The sequence below is a fragment of the Heloderma suspectum genome, chromosome 2, assembly GCF_057233095.1.
Source record: "Heloderma suspectum isolate Gila_16-S chromosome 2, 16-S_ref, whole genome shotgun sequence".
In the NCBI taxonomy this organism is placed as follows: Eukaryota; Metazoa; Chordata; class Lepidosauria; order Squamata; family Helodermatidae; genus Heloderma; species Heloderma suspectum.
The window spans coordinates 373573418-373594500 of NC_139459.1; the positions used below are offsets into that span (position 1 = coordinate 373573418).

Below are 21083 nucleotides of genomic sequence, written 5' to 3' on the forward strand. Positions count from 1 at the left end.
CCCCTGTTACACTTCCCCACTACACAGGTGCATCTGCCAGCACATGTTGGAGAGGGTGCAGGGAGGGAGGTACCTGGCTGGTAGTATCCTGATTCTGGACGTTCTTACAAACTGAATTGGGTTTGATTACGAAACAAACACTAATTTTGAGCCCCGAACTTGCTTTGCTGAACATTTTTGTGACCGTGCATAAGGACATTCTCTATAAAGACTTGGTCGTCTTCTTGTTAGCTGCTGACAGACTTAAAATAGCCAAAAGATGGGAAGACCCAAAATTATGCCAAAGGAATCATGGTTCAGAAAACTGTAGGACATAGGACTCATGGTTCAGAAGGCTGTGGGACACAGCAGTTGCAGAAAGATCAGCCAAGAAGATAATTACCCGAATAAGGTTATCCAGAGGACAGTTACACGTGGAAGCATTTAGGGCCATTTGGTGTAACTTTATTCTGTATGCAAGAAATGACAGTGACACAGGCAGACAACCTCTATCCTCTCACAGGAGTATATTGCAAAATCCCAATATATTGGGATGATTTTCACGCATGTCTCCCGTAGATAACGTGTATAGTTGTAGGAGAACCTCTTCATGTGTTTTCTTGTTTTCGAAGTTGTACATTATATTGTCTTAATTTTTTTAAAAAAAATGTCACACTGGAAACATGATGTAAGTGTATGGTTGGGCAACTTCAGGAGGTCTTTGGGCCATTTTCACTCCCTGCTCCCCCCCCAATGCGGGCCGCAGTCTGCTTGGAAAGCCCAAAAAACGGTTTTGAATTTTTTTTAAATTAAAAAATAAAATGGCGTCCACAACAGTACAGAGCACCAAAAAGGTCAAATCTAGCTTGGTTTTCTTTTTGCAGTGAGCGTTGGGGTGCACACTGGGGAATGGTAACTAACGAAACTTAGTAGATACCTCAGGATATAGTTGGGGATAAACTATACATCAGTCTGAGCAGGGCATGTCTGAGCAGTCTGGCTATTTTAGCCCCCCAACCCCCCCTCCACCTGCTGCACACCCCTCCCATGGGTGCTGAAAAGGGGGGGAAATAGAGAAAAAAGAAAATGGCATCCGTAGCTGCTATGGGGCATCAAAAGGGTCAAAACTGGCTTGTTCACAAGCCTCCCTTTCTGGGCAATTGGAGAGGAAGTGCTCTTTTCACAGATTAGCTGTTGATCAGAGATAAGAGCTTTTCTTTACAGGGGAGAAGTGTGTGGCCTGGGGAGGAAGCTGCTGAGTGATTCAGTCGTTATTTCTGAGCAGACATGCTGAGACCTGCCCTACTTAGTTTTGAGTAAGTTTAAAATTGGTTAGGAACACTTCTTGGCCCTGACCAACAGCACAAGAGGCGACTCTACACATGGACGTCACCAGATGGTCAATATCGAAATCAGATTATGTCCTTTGCAGCCAAAGATGGAGAAGCTCCATACAGTCAGTAAAAACAAGACCTGGAGCTGACTGTGGCTCAGATCATGAGCTGCTTCTTGCAAAATTTCGGCTTAAATTGAAGAACGTCGGGAAAACCACTAAACCGTTCAGGTATGACCTAAATCATATCCCTGATGAATATACAGTGGAGGTGAGGAATAGATTTCAGGGATTAGACCTGATAGACAGAGTGCCTGAGGAACTATGGATGGAGGTCCGTAACATTGTTCAGGAGGCAGCAACGAAATCCGTCCCAAAGAAAAAGAAATGCAAGAAAGCAAAGTGGCTGTCTGATGAGGCTTTACAAGTAGCTCACGAAAGAAGGGAAGCGAAAAGCAAGGGAGAAAGGGGAAGATATACCCAACTGAATGCAGAGTTCCAGAGAATAGCAAGGAGAGACAAGAAGGCCTTCTTAAATGAACAATGCAAAGAAATCGAGGAAAACAACAGAATGGGAAAGACTAGACTTAACAGAAGCAGATGAGATGAAGAAGAGGTGGCAAGAATACACAGAAGAACTATACAGGAAAGATCTGAATGTCCCTGATAGCCATGATAGTGCGGTCACTGAACTTGAGCCAGACATCCTAGAGAGTGAAGTCAAGTGGGCCTTAGGAAGCATTAGTAACAACAAAGCTAGCGGAGATGACAATATTCCAGCCGAGCTATTTAAAATCCTAAAAGATGATGCTGTTAAAGTGCTGCATTCAATATGCCAACAAATCTGGAACACTCAACAGTGGCCACAAGACTGGAAAAGGTCAGTTTACATTCCAATTCCAAAGAAGGGCAATGCCAAAGAGTGTTCAAACTACTGCACCATTGCGCTCATTTCACATGCCAGCAAGGTGATGCTCCAAATCCTACACGCTAGGCTTCAGCAGTATGTGAACCGAGAACTACCGGAAGTACAAGCTGGGTTTCGAAGAGGCAGAGGAACTAGAGATCAAATCGCCAACATTCGCTGCATCATGGAGAAAGCAAGAGAATTCCAGAAAAACGTCTATTTCTGCTTCATTGACTACGCTAAAGCCTTTGATTGTGTGGATCACAACAAACTGTGGCAAATTCTTAAAGTGATGGGAGTACCAGACCACCTTACCTGTCTCCTGAGAAACCTGTACGAGGGTCAAGAAGCAACAGTAAGAACCAAACATGGAACAACCGATTGGTTCAAAATTGGGAAAGGAGTACGACAAGGCTGCATATTGTCACCCTGCTTATTTAACTTATATGCAGAGTACATCATGAGAAATGCCGGGTTGGATGAATCAGAGGTCGGAATTAAGATTGCTGGGAGAATTATCAACAACCTCCGATATGCAGACGATACCACCCTAATGGCAGAAAGCAAAGAGGATCTCAAGAGCCTCTTGTTGAGGGTGAAAGAGGAGAGTGCAAAAGCTGGTTTGAAACTCAACATTAAAAAAACTAAGATCATGGCATCTGGCCCCATCACTTCCTGGCATATAGAAGGGGAAGAAATGGAAGCAGTGACAGATTTTACTTTCTTGGGCTCCAAGATCACCGCAGACGGTGACTGTAGCCATGAAATTAAAAGACGCTTGCTCCTTGGGAGGAAAGCTATGGCCAACCTAGACAGCATAGTAAGAAGCAGAGACATCACCTTGCCAACAAAGGTCCGTCTAATCAAAGCTATGGTTTTCCCAGTAGTAATGTATGGCTGTGAGAGCTGGACTATAAGGAAGGCTGAGCGCCGAAGAATTGATGCTTTCAAACTGTGGTGCTGGAGAAGACTCTTACGAGTGCCCTGGACTGCAAGGAGGTCAAATCAGTCCATCCTAAAGGAAATCAACCCTGACTGCTCATTGGAAGGACAGATAATGAAGCTGAAGCTCCAATATTTTGGCCACCTAATGCGAAGAGAAAACTCCCTGGAAAAGACCCTGATGCTGGGAAAGACTGAAGGCAAAAGGAGAAGGGGACGGCAGAGGATGAGATGGCTAGATAGCATCACGGATGCAATGAATATGAACTTGAGCACGCTCCGGGAGAGAGCGCAGGACAGGAAGGCCTGGCGTCCATGGGGTCACGAAGAGTCGGACACGACCGACCGACTGAACAACAACAACAACAACAACAACTAATATGATTTTAGTCTCTATTTTGACTTGAATTGATTTTTAAAAAAACACCCTGTGGGATACTTGTGGCCTCCCATATATATATATTTTTTTCTTTATGCTGGTGGTGTATTATTCTTTAGGTGTTTTTTTTATTATTCAATTTGTACAATGCCTAGAAGACTAAAGGCACAATCCAATGCATGTTTAGAGAGAAAATAGTCCTACAACTCCTAGCATTCCCCAGCCTGCATGGCTAGCTGGGGAATGCTGGGAGTAGTGGGGCTTTTTTTCTGACTAAATAGGCCTGGGATTGTGCCCTACATTGATAGGCAACTAATAAGTGTAAATGATAAATAATAAATGCTGGGGGAAATTTTTACAGTGTAAACTTTATTATTTAGAGTGTCCAGAATGTTAAATCTCTCTCAGTCTTCTAGGCATACAACGAGTGTCTTTCAGTCAAATGCAAAACTGAACCTGTTCAGTGCGTTTTTTAAAAATTAACAGGATTTTCAAACTTTTCCAAGTTTATCACGGTAACACGGCTTTTGTTTCTTTCTGTCTAGTCTCTCATCTCACCTGTCTCTTTGTCTCGCTGTCTGTGAAGCCTCCTGAGTTCTTGGCTGGAATCTGATTTGCACACTTTGCAATAAGCTCTATTGAATCCAGTGCGACTGAGTAAATATGCACAGGATCCGGTAAAACACATTGATGTCGTAAGTGGGGGTCGCCTAAAAGACCATGATGTCCAAGGCCTAGTATTTTCCTAGCTGCACAACCGGTAGGTCCCCTTGCGCTCAACGGGGCTTAATTCCGAGGGACTGAGAATAGGATTGAAGGTTTGCATTCCCAGGCAGAGAGATCTCTGCTGCTCACTTTTCTAAGGGTTAAATAAACAGGAGCCGGATTCCTAGAGAGGAAGGAAATGGGGGCAAGGAGAGGAGGGAGGGGTCCTCAAGTGCAGAAGCGCCGCCCCCTCCTCCCCGGTGCTTGTTCTTTGGACAGCAGCTGAAGGTAGCAAAGGGCGATTGCAAGGAGTCCGGAGCTGGTTCCTGCTTCAACTCAGAGCCAGCCGGAATAAGGATCTGGACCCCCTTCTGTGGGGGGAACTGGCCTATGTTCCCCCGTCCGGTGAGTCCCCCCACCTCACCCTGTGTGCATTTGGGTGCAGGGGCCCCCAAAAGCTGCTCTGGAAGTCTGAGTGGAAAATGCGAGGCAGGAAAGTGAGGCGTGGGTGGGAAGACCCCCAAGTGGAAAGAGGCCAAGCTCCAAGCCCCCAATCTCGTTCCCACCAGATGTGTTGGACTACAACTCTCAGCATCCCCGGTCAGCCATGCTTGGCTGTCTGGGGGATGCTAGGAGTTGTAGTCAGGGGGGCACCACATTGAGGAAGGCTGAACTAAGGGACCAGGGAGGAAAATCAAGGAGGCCGGTGAGAGTGGGGACTTCTAAGGCAGCCCGTGGGGTGAGAGATGCCAACCTCCAAATCCGCCCAGACCAGAACATAGATGTTTAAAAGAAGAAACTTCTATTTATTATTGTTACAGATCACTTATTCAGAACATCCAGTGATTGAGAGAGGATAGTAAAGGATGGCTGTAAATACCGAACACCACCCCTCTGCTTTCAATAATGTCTCGCCTTGGGTTTTTAATGTACCCCACCCAAAGAACTTCAGTTATTGGGCGCTTTAAAGGCACAATAAATAAAATAAGTAAATAGGGCACATGCAAGCTACCTAGTTTTCCTTTCTGATGAGGGTTAGAATTTTCTGCTCAGATGACGTTTCTTCTTTCAGGTGACCTTCAAGAAGGTGGCTGTCTATTTTAACAAGGGGGAGTGGGCTCTTCTGGATCCGGACCAAAGAGCCCTGCACAGAGAAGTCACGGAGGAGATCTGTGGTATTATGGCCTCTCTGAGTAAGGCTTCCCCTTTGTTGTGGTTGGTAAAATCAGTTTACAAGTGCTAAAAAATTATAGCTTCTTTCTGCACTCTTGCTACAGTTCAGCAGCCAGCATCCTCCTCTTCATAAATGGGTGGCTTCTGGGGTCTCTTCTGAGGACACCCTTAGTGGACGGACCTTTCTCAAAGACACAGTAGATGGTTTCACGCTTGAATGTCAGTGGCAGCCTCTTTGCTCACTGCTGGAGGAAGTGGGATGCTCCAAGGCTCCAATCTCATACACACACTACAGGCCATAAAAAGTGCCATGTTGGACTGGCCAAAGGTCCATGTATCCTGCATCCTACAGGGTCCGGCCAGATGCCTCCGTGAAGCCCACAAATAGGGTGTAAAGACATTAGCTCCTTCCCGCTGTTGCTTCCGAGTAGCTGACATTGACAGGAATATGGACTGTGAATATAGGGACTGGTGACTTGGGAGTAAGCCTACTTTAACTCAGTACAACTTGCTTCTGAGAAACCATGCCTAGGAGTTACTCTTCCTTCCCAAGTGCTGAGTCCTGGGTGAGAAGTGGACTGTGGGCTCCCTTTCCACAACGGCTTTCCTATTGCCATTTCAAACCAAATTTGGCAAGCAGTAACCTCTGTCCATCACCAGACAAAATACACCAACTGTTAGAGAATTGTTTGGGAGTTGGAGCTGTACTTGGGGAAGATTGTTTCTGGACATATAAGAGAAAGGTATGGGTTTTCTTTTATAGAGTACAGTAAGGTTGGCCTGTGGATCTAGTCGATTTGGGAATAGCTGGTGGTGTAGGTATAAGTTACAATTGTATTGTAAATGGTTTTGTAAACTGAGCTGGGACCATCAAAATCTGGGGTCCCTATCTAATCAGCTGTGGGAAAGGCTGGTATTCATTTCCCTGTATAATCCCTTTAAGGAAAAATATCTGCAGAGCACTTGGCCTATTTACCTAAATATTGAGGGCAGTATCCATCGGTGTCATTCCACAGACCCAAATAGCTCCGCTGAATCTTTCAGTTGTGCAAGCGGTTGCGCATTATGCTTGTGTAAGCAGTTGCCCATTATGCTTGCGCAACCGGTTGCACAAGAGTTATGTGCAATGGGTTGCACTAGCATGAAGCAGAACCATTTGCACAAACATAACTTTAGCTGGATTCTTCTCTTGCGCATAGTTCAGAACCTAGTTTCTGCTAGCACAATGTCATTTACACTAACGGAATGACACAGTTGGTTACTGCCCTAACGTTTGAAGTTGCCATTGGTCCATCTGTCCCATAAAGTTTGCTCTGATTGGCAGCACCTCTCCAAAATGTCATATCAAAGACTTCTAGGCCCTCCTACCAAGATCCTTTAACTGGAATTGCTAGAAACAAACCTGGTCCCTTAGGCACGCAAAGCACAGACTCTGCCACAGAGCTGTGGGTCTGTTTCTTCCTTGTTGTTGTTTTTTCTCAGAGTAGTCTTCTTCCCCATCTCCAAGGAGAATATAGCAGCATGCTCTGAATTATTCAATTTAGATGCACAACAACCCACATTGAGCATTTAAATGTCACAAATAAATACATCTAGAAATACTGATTGCCCTAAGGCTCTGCCATAAGCCTTTTTCTGAGAACTGAGGCTCAGTCTCAAGAGACCCAGTACTGCACTCTATGAAACACCAGTTCCCAAAGAATGCAAACCAGCATAATTTGTTTAGTACAAACACAGATATTTATTTATTTAAAGGATGTTGTTGACCCTATTCTCCTGTTGAAAGGGATCACAGAACAGCTTCTATGAGATAAATAATGAACAAGAAAGTTCTTGTACAGTGGATTACAATTGGAGGGAGGAATCCTATGGGGACTAATGGTCACCTCGGAACCTGGGGGCGACTGCCTATCCACTGCAGGGTGGATAGCACATTTCCTCCACATTCCTGCCGCCCTGCTTTCGTGGCTAGACAGCCCATTTCGGCTGTCTAGCTGCAGGACCTCGGAGCGAGGGATGCGGAGGCTAGACGACACATAGGAAGTGTCATACCAGCATTTCCAATCGCCCTCCCCCATTTTCCTCGCTCCACACTGCTCTTACGAGCGCAGAGCACAGGGACGATCCACGCTGCCTACAAGGCAGTGCAGGAGGTGGTGGAGGTCGGTTCTCCGAGAATCAGCCTCGGAGTGCAGGCTCCAAGGCCAGTTCCCAGGATTCGAGCAATCCTATGGCCTTCTAGCTGCTGACTAGTGGCCATAGGATTGCACCCTAAAAGACACAACACAAAAAGAAAAGGCAACAGGGAGGGAAGAGAGGAAAAAGCCATCTTAGGTGCCAATTCTTGACGTTAGAAAGTTCATATAACAACCATCCTTTATGGAAAAAAATTAGGGAGAGGAGGAGCTCAACGGAGCTGGTCTCATCTTTCCCTCTGCTATAGGTGAATGGAATCACTCCCACGAGATGCCAATTAACTAGTACTGTTACTTCTTTGATGTCAGGCTCCATTTCTCTCTTGGGCTCTTACAAATGTCTCTCTCCTTTCCAGGAGGCAATGGGTGTGACAGCAAGAATGACGGAGAAGCAATCAAGGCATCCTTAGAAACAACCAGATGTAAACAAGAGGAAGAGCACAGCCCAGGAATTGAAGCAAAAGGGAAGAGGAGGGATAAAGCCTCAGTTTCTCAGGGTACTGGCACCTGTGAGATCCCAGGAATAATACACAAGGGAAAGGAGAGGTGTAATTGCATTCCATGTCGGAATGGCTTCAATTGTAAATCAAGTCTTATTCTTCATAGGGGAACTCACACAGGGGAGCAATCTTTCAAATGCTTTGAATGTGGAAGGAGCTTCAGTCAGAGAGGAAACCTTATGAGACACCAAAGAATTCACACAGGAGAGAAACCATTTAAATGTCTTGAGTGTGGAATGCACTTCAGTCAGCGAGAGCACCTTATGAGACACCAAAGAATTCACTCAGGGGAAAAACCATTTAAATGCTTGCAGTGTGGAAAGAGCTTCAGTCAGAGCTCGCGTCTTGTGGCACACCAAAGAATTCACTCAGGTGAGAAACCATTTCAGTGCTTCGAGTGTGGAAGGCGCTTCAGTCAGAGCACAAGCTTTATGGGACACCAAAGAATTCACACAGGAGAGAAGCCATTTAAATGCTTGGAGTGTGGAAAGAACTTCCGTCAGAGTTCGCGACTTGTGGCACACCAGAGAATTCACACCAGGGAGAACACATTTAAATGCTCAGAGTGTGGAAAGAGCTTCTGTCAGAGTTCACAACTTATGACACACCAAAAATGTCACACACGGGAGAAACTATTTAAATGCTTGGAGTGTGGAAAGAGCTTCCGTCAGAGCTGCCGGCTTGTGAGACATGAAAGAATTCATACACGGGAGAAACCGTTTAAATGCTTGGAGTGTGGAAAGAGCTTCAATCAGAACTCAAACCTTATAGCACACCAAAGAATTCACACACAGGAGAAACCATTTAAATGCTTGGCGTGTGGAAAGAGCTTCAGTCAGAGCTCGCAGCTTATGGGACATCAAAGAATTCACACAGGGGAGAAACCATTTAAATGCCTGGAGTGTGGAAAGAGCTTCAGTCAGAGCTCCGGCCTTGTGGCACACCAAAGAGTTCACACAGGGGAGAAACCATTTCAGTGCTCGGAGTGTGGAAGGAGCTTCAGTCAGAGCGCAACCCTTATGAGACACCAGAGAATTCACACAGGGGAGAAACCATTTAAATGCTCAAAGTGTGGAAAGAGCTATAGGAGGAGAGATTTTCTTACTTCACATAAAAAAAAGTGTCACACAGTAGGCAGTGGTAACATCACCTGATGGGAACAGCGGCTTAGGGCCATAGCTCCACATCCCATAATGACGTTAAAAGCACACAACCTCTGTCAAAATACTGGGAATCAGCAGCTGCAAGTATGAAATTCTAAGACATGCAACCGGAAACTTCAGGCATACGGGAGAGAGATTTAAGCTCCTGTTTTGGTGCCAGAACTGTAAGGTGACGACCCAAGTATGGTATGCTCATCACAATAATGTTGAAACTATTGCAGATTACCACAGCTTCTTACAAGCAATGATAGATCAGCCTAGACAATATTGTTAAGATCTGTCAGAAGAAAAGGCTTTGGCACTTTTGGACATGTTAATGACATTGACTAGTGGCTCATATATGGCTATTGAGGCCTTCGATCTCTGTATCAAATACCAAGCAAAAATCCACACCCAGTCAACAGCCACCCTTAATATGCTAATTCAAGATGGAGGACCTGAAGAACCACTCAAGATATTCCAACCTAAGGGTCTGTGGGATGCCCTTACATTTGATTTCATTTAATGTATTTCTATACCACCCCATAGCTGAAGCTCTCTCGGTGGTTCACAAAAATTAAAAAAACATTAAATCACATTATATGAAGTACAAAAAAAAGAAAAGCATTTACATAAAAACCGTATAAACAACACAGAGAAAACATATATCCAAAAACAATTTGTTAAACCACCAGCCACAGATGATCCAAGAGCTAATTTAAAAGTCATTGTATGCTGCTAAATGCATGAGAGAAGAGGGCAGTTTTAACCTGGTGCCGAAAAGATAACATTAGTGCCAAGCAGGCCTCATCACGGAGATCATTCCAAAAGTGGGAGGCCATCACCAAGAAGGCCCTGTCTTACACCCATTCTCTTTCTCTCCCCCCCATTTCCACTACCCCGACATGTACTCATGTGTTCAGGGTGTGGGAGAGGGCGGGAGAGATGGGTTGAGAGATTTCTATTCAAATATTTCTGTTCAAATATAGGTTGAGAGATTTCTGTTCAAATAACAATCAGCTCATAGGACAACTTGTAAGGGACAAAGCCCAAGATATACCATCTTCATGAGATCGGATCCATCAGATCATATATTTTATTAATAACTGCAAGTTTATATGGCAGGCTGCTAGGAAGCTTGCCACGTTTGAACAGAGAATAGACCAATATACAGAAGAGATTAAGTCAATTCTTTCAAGTGAATATAAAATTTTATAAATAAAGAAATAAGAAAATCCTCAATGGTATTACTCCCTAGCCCTCTACAGGTTTATGGCCATTTGGGGAAAAGACCTCAGACAGATCCTGGCAGATACCTAGTGGTTCTCATATGTCAGAAGAAACGTATGAGGTCAATACTGTCCAAAATCCAGGAAAGTAGTCTAATGGCGCAATCCTATTGAGATAGTTGGTAATTGATAGTCAGATGTCCAACACACAGAGGATGGAGGAGATCCTCTACTCCACACCTCGCCCACCCTGCATTTGTGGCTAGATGCGTGTTTTTGGCCATCTAGCTACAGCTTCAGGGAGGGGAGGGAAGGGAAGGGGCATTGAGACTGGTTAGAAAGCTGTCTAAAACAGCTCATGCAGTTCCCTCCCCGCCCCCAGGGATGCTCTGTTTTCACTCTCTCCATGCTCCGTTTACAAGCACAGAGACAGCGGTGGCATGGAAAGAAATGCGTAGGCTACGAGGGGGCATGGACTGCAGTTTCTGGGAACCAAGGTCAGACGACCTCAGTTCCCACAATCTGAAAAATCCTATGGCTGTCTAGGCAGTGTCTAGTGGCCATAGGATTGCTCTCTAAAGCTCATCCACAGGTAGTATTTGACCCCCTCTTAGACTTGCCTACATCACAGCTAGATACTCCAGCACATACTGGAGCGGATGCAGGTATTTCTACCATTGTCTGGTAGTATCCTGATTGCGGACACGCAAATTGAATTGGGTTTGATTACAAAGCAAAGGCTCATTTTAAGCCCCAAACTTGCATTGCCGAAAATTTTTGTGACCGTGCATAAGGACATTCTCTGCAAAGACTCGGTCGCCTTCCTGTTAGTTGCTGTCAGACTTAAAATAGCCAAAGGAACCATGGTTCAGAAGATTATGGGATGTAACATTTGCAGGAGGCTATCCAAGAAGACAATTATCCAAATAAGGTTATCTAGAGGACAATTACAGGTGGACACATTTAGTGCCATTTGATGTAACTTTATTCTGTATGCAAGAAATGATGGTGGCACAGACAAACAACCTCAACCTTCCTACAGGAATATATCACAAATCAATTTCAATGATTTTCACAGATGTCTCCCCTACATAACATGCATAGTTGCAAGGGAACCTGTTCATCTATTTTCTTGTTTGTACTGAATATAAGTTGTATGTTATATTATCTGAATAAAATAAAACACTTATACAGTGGAAAATTGTAAAAAATTTAGAGCAGGGGTGGGCAACGTTGGGAGGTCTTTGGGGCATTTTCACTCTACAGACACACACACACACCTCCCATGTGGGCCAAGCTCTGCCATTCAGAACAGTACAGAGCAAATCTAGCTTTGTTTTCTTTTTACGGTGATCACTGAGGTCTGTACTGGGGCGGAGGGAGCCCACCCCTGGTTTGGAGTACAGTTGTCTGTCTCTTTTACTTTATATCAAAGAATTGAGACAGGAGAAACCATATAAAATCATGGAGTGTGGAAAGAGCTTCATGTAATATACAGAAAACCTAGTATCTTATATAAGAATATGGTAGTGTAAGGCTTATTACTCAAGATCTACCAGACCAATCTTCCTCATTTTTGTTTTAAACTGAAGCTTGAGCAGTGTAGACATGCAGAAAATTTTGAAACTCTGAAAAAGTTCAAGCTTGAGCTTTAATGGCAAAGGGTATGTTTCTTGGCTCCATGACAAACAATCTCCTATTGCTCTTCTCCAGCCCAGCAGCATTTCTTAAACCCCCATGAAACCACATGACCTTGCCCTCCTGTAGGCATTCAGGAAGAATTCACGGGTTGCAGAAGCTTTGCAAAGAGTCCCAGGCTGTTGTAAACAAGAACAAATGGGACTTTTGGAGCTTTAGAAAAAACTCTTACCTTTCTTGCTCTGTGTTGCAGCAAGAAAGAATAATTTTTTTCTAAAGCTCTAAAAGCCCCATTTGTTCTTGCTTTGCAGAGCTTCTGCAGCCCAGGAGCCCTTACTGAATGCTTATAGAAGAGGGTGTGGTCACATGGTCTCACTGGAGTTCAGAAAGAGCTGCCAAGAGGACTAAAGAGTCCTGGAGAGTTGCAGGTGGGGGGTGCGGAGTTTTTTAAGTAAAACAAATACAAAATAGAAAGAAGATCCTCAGCTACCACCTACATTTAAAAGGTAAGGGGAAATCCTATCCTCGGTCCCATGGAGAAAGTTACTCAAAATTCTCACCTCCCCCAGCCTCTTTTGCCAGAGTTTTTGTCCCTACCCATTCCCACAAAATGCCAAAAATGGGAAAAACAAAATTTTCGGCACGGAACAAATTTTCACCCAATTATTCTCAGACTACTAGCACCCATGGCAGCACGGGCTTTACACTAGTATATCTAGATATACCTGGGGTAAACAATAAATCAGGGGTGGGCAAGTTCGAGCCATCTGAGGGCCACTTTAGCCCCTGACATAGGCTGCAGCCCCCTCCCGCTGGTGCTGAAAAGAAAGAAAAATGGGAAAGACTAAAGAAAATGGCATCTGGGGAATAGACTCCGGGCTGTGGTAAATAGTTTTGGGGCCAAGGCCCCATAGCAGCCCTGGTTCAGGGTCTTGCAGGGTTCCAGTCTATCCCACACGCCATTCTACATCTATATTAAACCACTGAGAGAGATTTTCCAGGGACTTGTTGTTCCTTATCACCTGTATGCATCTTTCTCCTTTAAATCTAACCCTGGTGTGAGTGCAGGATCAGTAGGGGCAGGAAACATCCAGTCCACAGGCCAGGACACTGTAATCTGGCTGCAAATGTCTGGCCAGTGGATATGGCACCTTTCAAAATCCTGCCCCCTCTTACATTTGATCTATCTTTCCCATTCCCACCCTGGTTTTCCCCAGTGTTTTTATGTTTTGTCTTTAAACTGGGCTCAGAGAGGTATTGCTCTTCTCTCCAGTCATATTGTGCCGGTCCTTTCTTGCCTTCATCCATTTCCAATTAATTTCTGTGCCCAGTTCAAAATGCTGGATTTTACCGATAAAGCATTGCATGAGTTGGAACCTCAGTGTCCAAAGAAGAACTATGTTAAGAAGCCTAGATGAACACAAAGGTCTTTGCCTGGTGCAAAAAATACATGTACCTACCTGTGCCTTAAGACCACCAACTGAGGCTCTTCTCTGAATGCTCCCTCCATCTGAGGTATGGAGGGAGGCAATGAAAGACAGGTCCTTTTTACTGGTGGCCACCTGGTTGTGAACAGTATCCCTAGAAAATGCTTACCTGGCACCTACTGTAACATCTATTCAGCTTGAGAAAAGACCTTTTTTTCACTCAGACTTTAAAAAAAACATTTTAATATTTTTAAATATCTGTAACATCATCTGTAACAAAGTTCAGATTTACTATTTTAAGTTTGATATTAATGTTACTTTAGTCTCTACTTTGACACTGTTTGATCTTAAAAACAAAAAAACACACATCCTATGGGATGTGTGTAGCCCCCATGTGTGTGTGCTTTTTTCTCTATGCTGGTGTTCTATTGATTGATGCTATTGTTTCTTGCTTGTGTTACATTTTATGTTTTTGTTTGATTTCATGTGTATAATGCCTAGAAGACTAAGTTGATACACAACCAATAAATGTAAATAATAAATAATAAATGCTATAAACATTTTTTTACAGTGTAAACTTTATTATTTAGAGTGTACGGAATGCTAACTCAGTCCTCTAGGCATGTGAAGAGTATTTTTCTTTTAGTCAAATGCAAAACTGAATTTGCTCAGTACTTTAAAAAAAATTTTTTTAACATGATTTGCAAACTTTTGCTAACATATCGGGGTAGCATGAAAAGTGGGGGAATGCAGCATGACCAGATTCCTGGCTTTGTAACCTTAATAGTCTCTCATATTCCATATCTTTGTCTCTGAAACCTCACTAACCCTGCTGAAACAGCCTCGGGAATGCTGGAGTCATCATATAGCAAGTGTAAATAGCATCCCCCTTCGTGGATCACTGCCTTGTTGTGGCGAAGGGGCTTGCGTAACTCAGTGAAGCCATAAGCTATGCCGTGCAGGGCCACCCAAGATGGACAGGTCATGGCGGAGACTTCTGACAAAATGTGGTCCACTGGAGAAGGAAATGGCAACCCACTCCAGTATTCTTGCCAAGAAAACCCCATGGAACGTATCACAAGGCTAAAAGATATGACGCCGGAAGATGAGCCCCTCAGGTCGGAAGGTGTCCAATATACTACTGGGGAAGAGCAGAGGATATTTCCAAGTAGCGCCAGAAAGAGTGAAGCGGCTGGGCCAAAGCCAAAAGGACACTCAGCTGTGGATGTGTCTGGTGGTAAAAAGAAAATCCGATGCTGTAAAGAACAATATTGTTTAGGAACCTGGAATGTCAGATCAATCAATCAAGGTAAGCTGGAGGTGGTCAAACATGAGATGGCAAGATTGAACATCGACATCTTGGGAATCAGCGAACTAAAATGGACAGGCATGGGCGAATTTAATTCAGGTGACCATCATATCTACTACTGTGGGCAAGAATCCCTGAGAAGAAATGGAGTAGCACTCATAGTCAACAAAAGGGTGGGAAAAGCAGTACTGGGGTACAATCTTAAAAACGATAGAATGATCTCAGTACGAATCCAAGGCAAATCATTCAACATCACAGTAATTCAAGTCTATGACCCAACCACTGATGCCGAAGAAGCTGAGGTTGATCGGTTCTATGAAGACCTACAACACCTTCTAGAACTAACACCAAAAAAAGATGTCCTCTTCATCATAGGGGATTGGAATGCTAAAGTAGGAAGTCAAGAAATCACTGGGATAACAGGCAAGCACGGCCTTGGTGTACAAAATGAAGCAGGACAAAAGCTAATAGAGTTTTGCCAAGAGAACACGCTGATCATAGCAAAACAACTCCCAGCACAACTCCAACAGCACAAGAGGCGACTCTACACATGGACATCACCAGATGGTCAATATCGAAATCAGATTGATTATGTCCTTTGCAGCCAAAGATGGAGAAGCTCTATACAGTCAGTAAAAACAAGACCCGGAGCTGACTGTGGCTCAGATCATGAGTTTCTTGTTGCAAAATTTCGGCTTAAATTGAAGAACGTAGGGAAAACCACTAAATCATTCAGGTATGACCTCAGTCATATCCCTTATGAATATACAGTGGAGGTGACGAATAGATTTAAGGGATTAGACCTGATAGACAGAGTGCCTGAGGAAGTATGGACAAAGGTCCGTAACATTGTTCAGGAGGCAGCAACTCAATCCATCCCAAAGAAAAAGAAATGCAAGAAAGCCAAGTGGCTGTCTGATGAGGCTTTACAAGTAGCTGAGGAAAGAAGGGAAGCGAAAAGCAAGGGAGAAAGGGGAAGATATATCCAACTGAATGCAGAGTTCCAGAGAATAGCAAGGAGAGACAAGAAGGCCTTCTTAAATGAACAATGCAAAGAAATCGAGGAAAACAACAGAATGGGAAAGACTAGAGGTCTCTTCAAGAAAATCGGAGATCTCAAGGGAACGTTTTGTGCAAAGACGGGGCCTAGATGAGGTCAATTCAATTCGGATTGCCTGGGGATTCTAGCTCGGTGGGAAAGAGTGGTTTGGAAATGACAGTTACAGGGTGTGTTTGCTTATTTGTTTGTTTATTCTTACAGTTGAGAGTCTGCAAAGAGGGAGGGAGGAGGTCTGTTGGCTGGCATGTGTTTTTATTAAAAGAGTAGAAGATAGCTGAGGAGAGAGTGAATAGCCAAGACCTGAATAGCAAGCTATTCTTTCTCTGTGGGGTCACCTTATGTGGCTGGCAATCAGGCTTAGGGAGCTGGTGCCTGTGTTATGCTAAGGGGCTGCCCTAAGTTCTTGCCAGGGGAAAGTTATACAAGCAGGCAGTAAAAAAACAGATAACCTGTCCACACAGCCAGAAATAAAACAGGAGGAACTTTGCAGGTAAGAGGAAGGCTATACCCAAGACGGGTATGATAAAGGACAAAGAAGGCAGGGACCTAACAGAAGCAGATGAGATTAAGAAGAGGTGGCAAGAATACACAGAAGAACTATACAGGAAAGATCTGAATGTCCCTGATAGCCATGATAGTGCGGTCACTGGACTGGAGCCGGACATCCTAGAGAGTGAAGTCAAGTGGGCCTTAGGAAGCATTAGTAACAACAAAGCTAGCGGAGATGACAGTATTCCAGCGGAGCTATTTAAAATCCTAAAACATGATGCTGTTAAAGTGCTGCATTCAATATGCCAACAAATTTGGAACACTTAACAATGGCCGCAAGACTGGAAAAGGTCAGTTTACATTCCAATTCCAAAGAAGGGCAATGCCAAAGAGTGTTCAAACTACCGCACAATTGCACTCATTTCACATGCCAGCAAGGTGATGCTCAAAATCCTACAAGCTAGGCTTCAGCAGTATGCGAACCGAGAACTACCGGAAGTACAAGCTGGGTTTCGAAGAGGCAGAGGAACTAGAGATCAAATCGCCCACATTCACTGTATCATGGAGAAAGCAAGAGAATTCCAGAAAAACGTCTATTTCTGCGTCATTGACTACGCTAAAGCCTTTGATTGTGTGGATCACAACAAACTGTGGCAAATTCTTAAAGTGATGGGAGTACCAGACCACCTTACCTGTCTCCTGAGAAACCTGTACGAGGGCCAAGAAGCAACAGTAAGAACCAGACATGGAACAACCGGGTGGTTCAAAATTGGGAAAGGAGTACGACAAGGCTGCATATTGTCACCCTGCTTATTTAACTTATATGCAGAGTACATCATGAGAAATGCCAGGTTGGATGAATCAGAGGTCGGAATTAAGATTGCTGGGAGAATTATCAACAACCTCCGATATGCAGACGATACCACCCTAATGGCAGAAAGCGAAGAGAATCTAAAGAGCCTCTTGTTGAGGGTGAAAGAGGAGAGTGCAAAAGCTGGTTTGAAACTCAACATTAAAAAAACGAAGATCATGGCATCTGGCCCCATCACTTCCTGGCATATAGAAGGGGAAGAAATGGAAGCAGTGGCAGATTTTACTTTCTTGGGCTCCAAGATCACCACAGACAGTGACTGTAGCCATGAAATTAAAAGACGCTTGCTGCTTGGGAGGAAAGTATGGCAAAGCTAGACAGCATAGTAAGAAGCAGAGACATCACCTTGCCGACAAAGGTCCATCTAATCAAAGCTATGGTTTTCCCAGTAGTAATGTATGGCTGTGAGAGCTGGACTATAAGGAAGGCTGAGCGCCGAAGAATTGATGCTTTCGAACTGTGGTGCTGGAGAAGACTCTTACGAGTCCCCTGGACTGCAAGGAGGTCAAATCAGTCAATCCTAAAGGAAATCAACCCTGACTGCTCACTGGAAGGACAGATACTGAAGCTGAAGCTCAAATATTTTGGCCACCAAATGCGAAGAGAAAACTCTCTGGAAAAGACCCTGATGCTGGGAAAGACTGAAGGCAAAAGGAGAAGGGGACGGCAGAGGATGAGATGGCTAGATAGCATCACTGATGCAATGAATATGAACTTGAGCATGCTCCGGGAGTGAGCGCAGGACAGGAAGGCCTGGCGTGCGATGGTCCATGGGGTCACGAAGAGTCGGACACGACTGAACGACTGAACAACAACAAATAGCATCAGCGAGAGCAGGAGGCTCTGAGCACATAAAGAGTGCCTGTGTTTCAGTCAAACCCAAACCTGCACAGGCTCAGTACTTTTTTAGATTATCTAGCAGAAAATACAATCTTTTTTCTTTCTTATTTTTGCGAACATACAAAAATGGGATGTTGTGCAGCACAGAAGGGTGTGTGAGTGTGTGCAAGTGTGTATATATGGCATGCCCAGCTTTCTAGCTTTGCTTCATCCTTTCTGTCTAGTCTCTCATCCCCCAAAGCTCTTTGTCTCGCTGTCTGTGCAGCCTCCTATTTCTTGGCTGGAATTGTTTCCCGCCTCCCAGCTGAGCAGAGTAGAGCAGAGCAAGCTGCTCCAGCTGGTCCAGGGACTACAGAAGCAAGCAAGCTCCCAGAGAGCGAGCGAACAGAGCGAGCGCACAGGGGGAGCAAACAGGAGTTGGCCAGGAGAGTTGCAGTGGTAGAGGAGACAAAGGAGACAAAGGAGACAGAGGCTAAGAGGTAAGTGGGTTGCAGGAAGCCCAGGGGCTGCCCTTCATCCATCTGATTGGCTGTGAGCTCACCAGGTGCTTCTGAGAGCTCCAACTGAATTGGAGGGGTGTGGCCTGAGTACTCCCAGCAGCTGACTGGGCGGGAAGCTTCGGTCTGTTTCCCACCTCCCAGCTGAGCAGAGCAGAGCAGAGCAAGCTTCTCCAGCTGGTCCAGGGACTACAGAAGCAAGCAAGCTCCCAGAGAGCGAGCAATCAGAGTGAGCAGACAGGGGGAGCAAACAGGAGTTGGCCAGGGGAGTTCGGCAGGGGAGGTCAAGGGGGAGGCTCCTAACATTTTTTTTAATTATTTTTATTTTTTATTTTAACTAACTTTTTTCCATTTATTTGTCTTGTAACACACACTTTCACACCAGTGGGACTCTGCTTTTAACCTCTACTGTGTAGAGGAGCAGGCACAGGCTAGTCTAGAACAATCACAAAGCTAGACACAAAAAGGGAAAAGAGGCTATGGAAGGACAAGACTCTCCAGTGGTGGTGACCTGCAAGGTGTGTGCCATGTTTGTTTTCTTGCCTGAGAACAACATGGCCTACACCTGCAACAAGTGCAAGTTGATCACGCTGCTGGAGGAAAAAGTAAGTGGACTGGAGCGGCGACTGTCGACCCTCCGGGGAATAAGAGAACACGAAGAGTTCTTGGACAGAATGGGGGAACTACAGCAGCAAAGGGCAGACCAGAAGCTTGAAGAGCAACAGCAAGATGAGGCAGTGGGAAATGCTGAGGTGAAGAAAAATGGAATAGAGGATACTCCTTGGAAAAGGGTGACAGTTAGGAGAAACTAGACGCCACTCTGCACCAGTGGAAGCAGCGGAGCTGTGGAACCGATTCCAGGTACTTGCGGATGAGACTGGAGGACAGCCTGCAGAGGAAGAATCACAGGGGAACCTGCATGAGAGTGAGCAAGAGGCTAAAGGTCAGTCAAACAGAGGCGATGAAACCCAGGCCTACAAGAAGAAGAAGAGAAGAGTGGTAGTAGTGGGAGACTCCTTGCTGCGTGGGATCGAGACCCAAGTATGTCGCGAAGACCTGTGGACTTGCCAGGTATGTTGTCTCCCGGGAGGACAGATTAGAGACGTGACTGAAAGGTTGCCTGCACTCATAAAGCCCACTGACAAGTATCCCTTTCTTCTCATCCATGTGGGAACAAATGATACCGCCAAGCGGAGCTACGAAGAGATCACGTCAGACTTTGAAGCTTTGGGAAGGAAACTCAAGAACTTTGGGGCCCAGATGGTTTTCTCATCCATCCTTCCAGTAGTTAGAAGAGGGATAGAAAGGGAACAAAAAATACTCCGGGTGAATGACTGGCTATGAAGGTGGTGCCGACGAGAGAGATTTGGATTCTGGGACCACGGGCTATACTTCCTGGAAGATGGGCTGTTGGCTAGGGATGGGTTGCACCTCACAAAGGCTGGGAAGAATGTGTTTGGCCACAGCATGAAGAACTTCATCAGGAGGGCTTTAAACTGAATCCTACGGGGAAGGGAGATGTAATGTTGGGGGTAACAATGGACATAGACGCATGCACTGCAACGGCGAGAACAGCTCTGATAGCGCCCAATAATAGTCTTCATACACATGTAGGAAGAAAGCCAGACTATGAAGCACATGGTCTTCGATGTCTATATACTAATGCCCAGAGTATGGGAAACAAACAGAACGAACTTGAACTCTTAATACAAGAGGGAAATTATGACCTGATAGGTATAACTGAGACTTGGTGGGATGACTCTCATGACTGGAATACAGCAATTGAAGGATATAACTTGTTCAAAAAGAACAGGAGGAACAGAAAGGGAGGTGGGGTTGCACTATATGTGAAAAATACATATCTCTGCACAGAAATACAGGAGGAGGAGCTTGGTAGCCCCATCGAGAGCATCTGGGTTGAAATAAATGGAGCAAAGAATAAAAGCAACCTGGTGGTCGGAGTCTACTACCGGCCACCCAATCAAGGAGAAGACAAGGATGAAACTTTTGAAAAGCAAATAGCCAATGTTTTAAGGAAGCATGATGTAGTAGTAATGGGGGACTTCAATTTCCCCGATATTTGTTGGGAGACAAATTCTGCAAAACATGGCCCCTCCAGGAAATTCCTGACTTGTGTGGCTCAAGTGGATCAAGTAGCAGTTACAGGAACTCTGGGAGAAAGCGACCATGTTGTACTTGAGTTCTTGGTTCTAAGGGAAGCAAAAGCTGAGTGTAGTCAAACGCGTACCCTGGATTTTAGGAAAGCTGATTTTAATAAACTCAGAACAATGATCAGTAAGGTCCCATGGCAAGCGATGCTAGCGAGAAAAGGAGTCCAAGATGGGTGGGATTTTTTAAAAAAAGGAAATTCTTAAGGCACAATCACAAGCAATTCCAACAAGAAGAAAAGGTGGAAGACAACAGAAGAAGCCAATGTGGCTTCACAAAAAGCTTAGGGATGACCTGAA

At 44.8% G+C, this 21083-nt stretch overlaps 1 protein-coding gene across 1 annotated transcript in view; it reads left to right on the forward strand.

The window, feature by feature from the left end:
- The window catches only part of LOC146356150 (uncharacterized), a 36388-nt gene extending 24714 nt beyond the window's left edge, over positions 1-11674 (forward strand). Inside the window, exons 8-11 of the mRNA XM_084830026.1 lie at positions 28-80; positions 4412-4650; positions 5318-5438; positions 7970-11674. Coding sequence (XP_084686152.1) covers positions 28-80; positions 4412-4650; positions 5318-5438; positions 7970-9267 — 1711 coding nt within the window. The 3' untranslated portion in view covers positions 9268-11674. The remainder of the gene's footprint in view (positions 1-27; positions 81-4411; positions 4651-5317; positions 5439-7969) is intronic.
- Positions 11675-21083: the final 9409 nt, after the last annotated feature.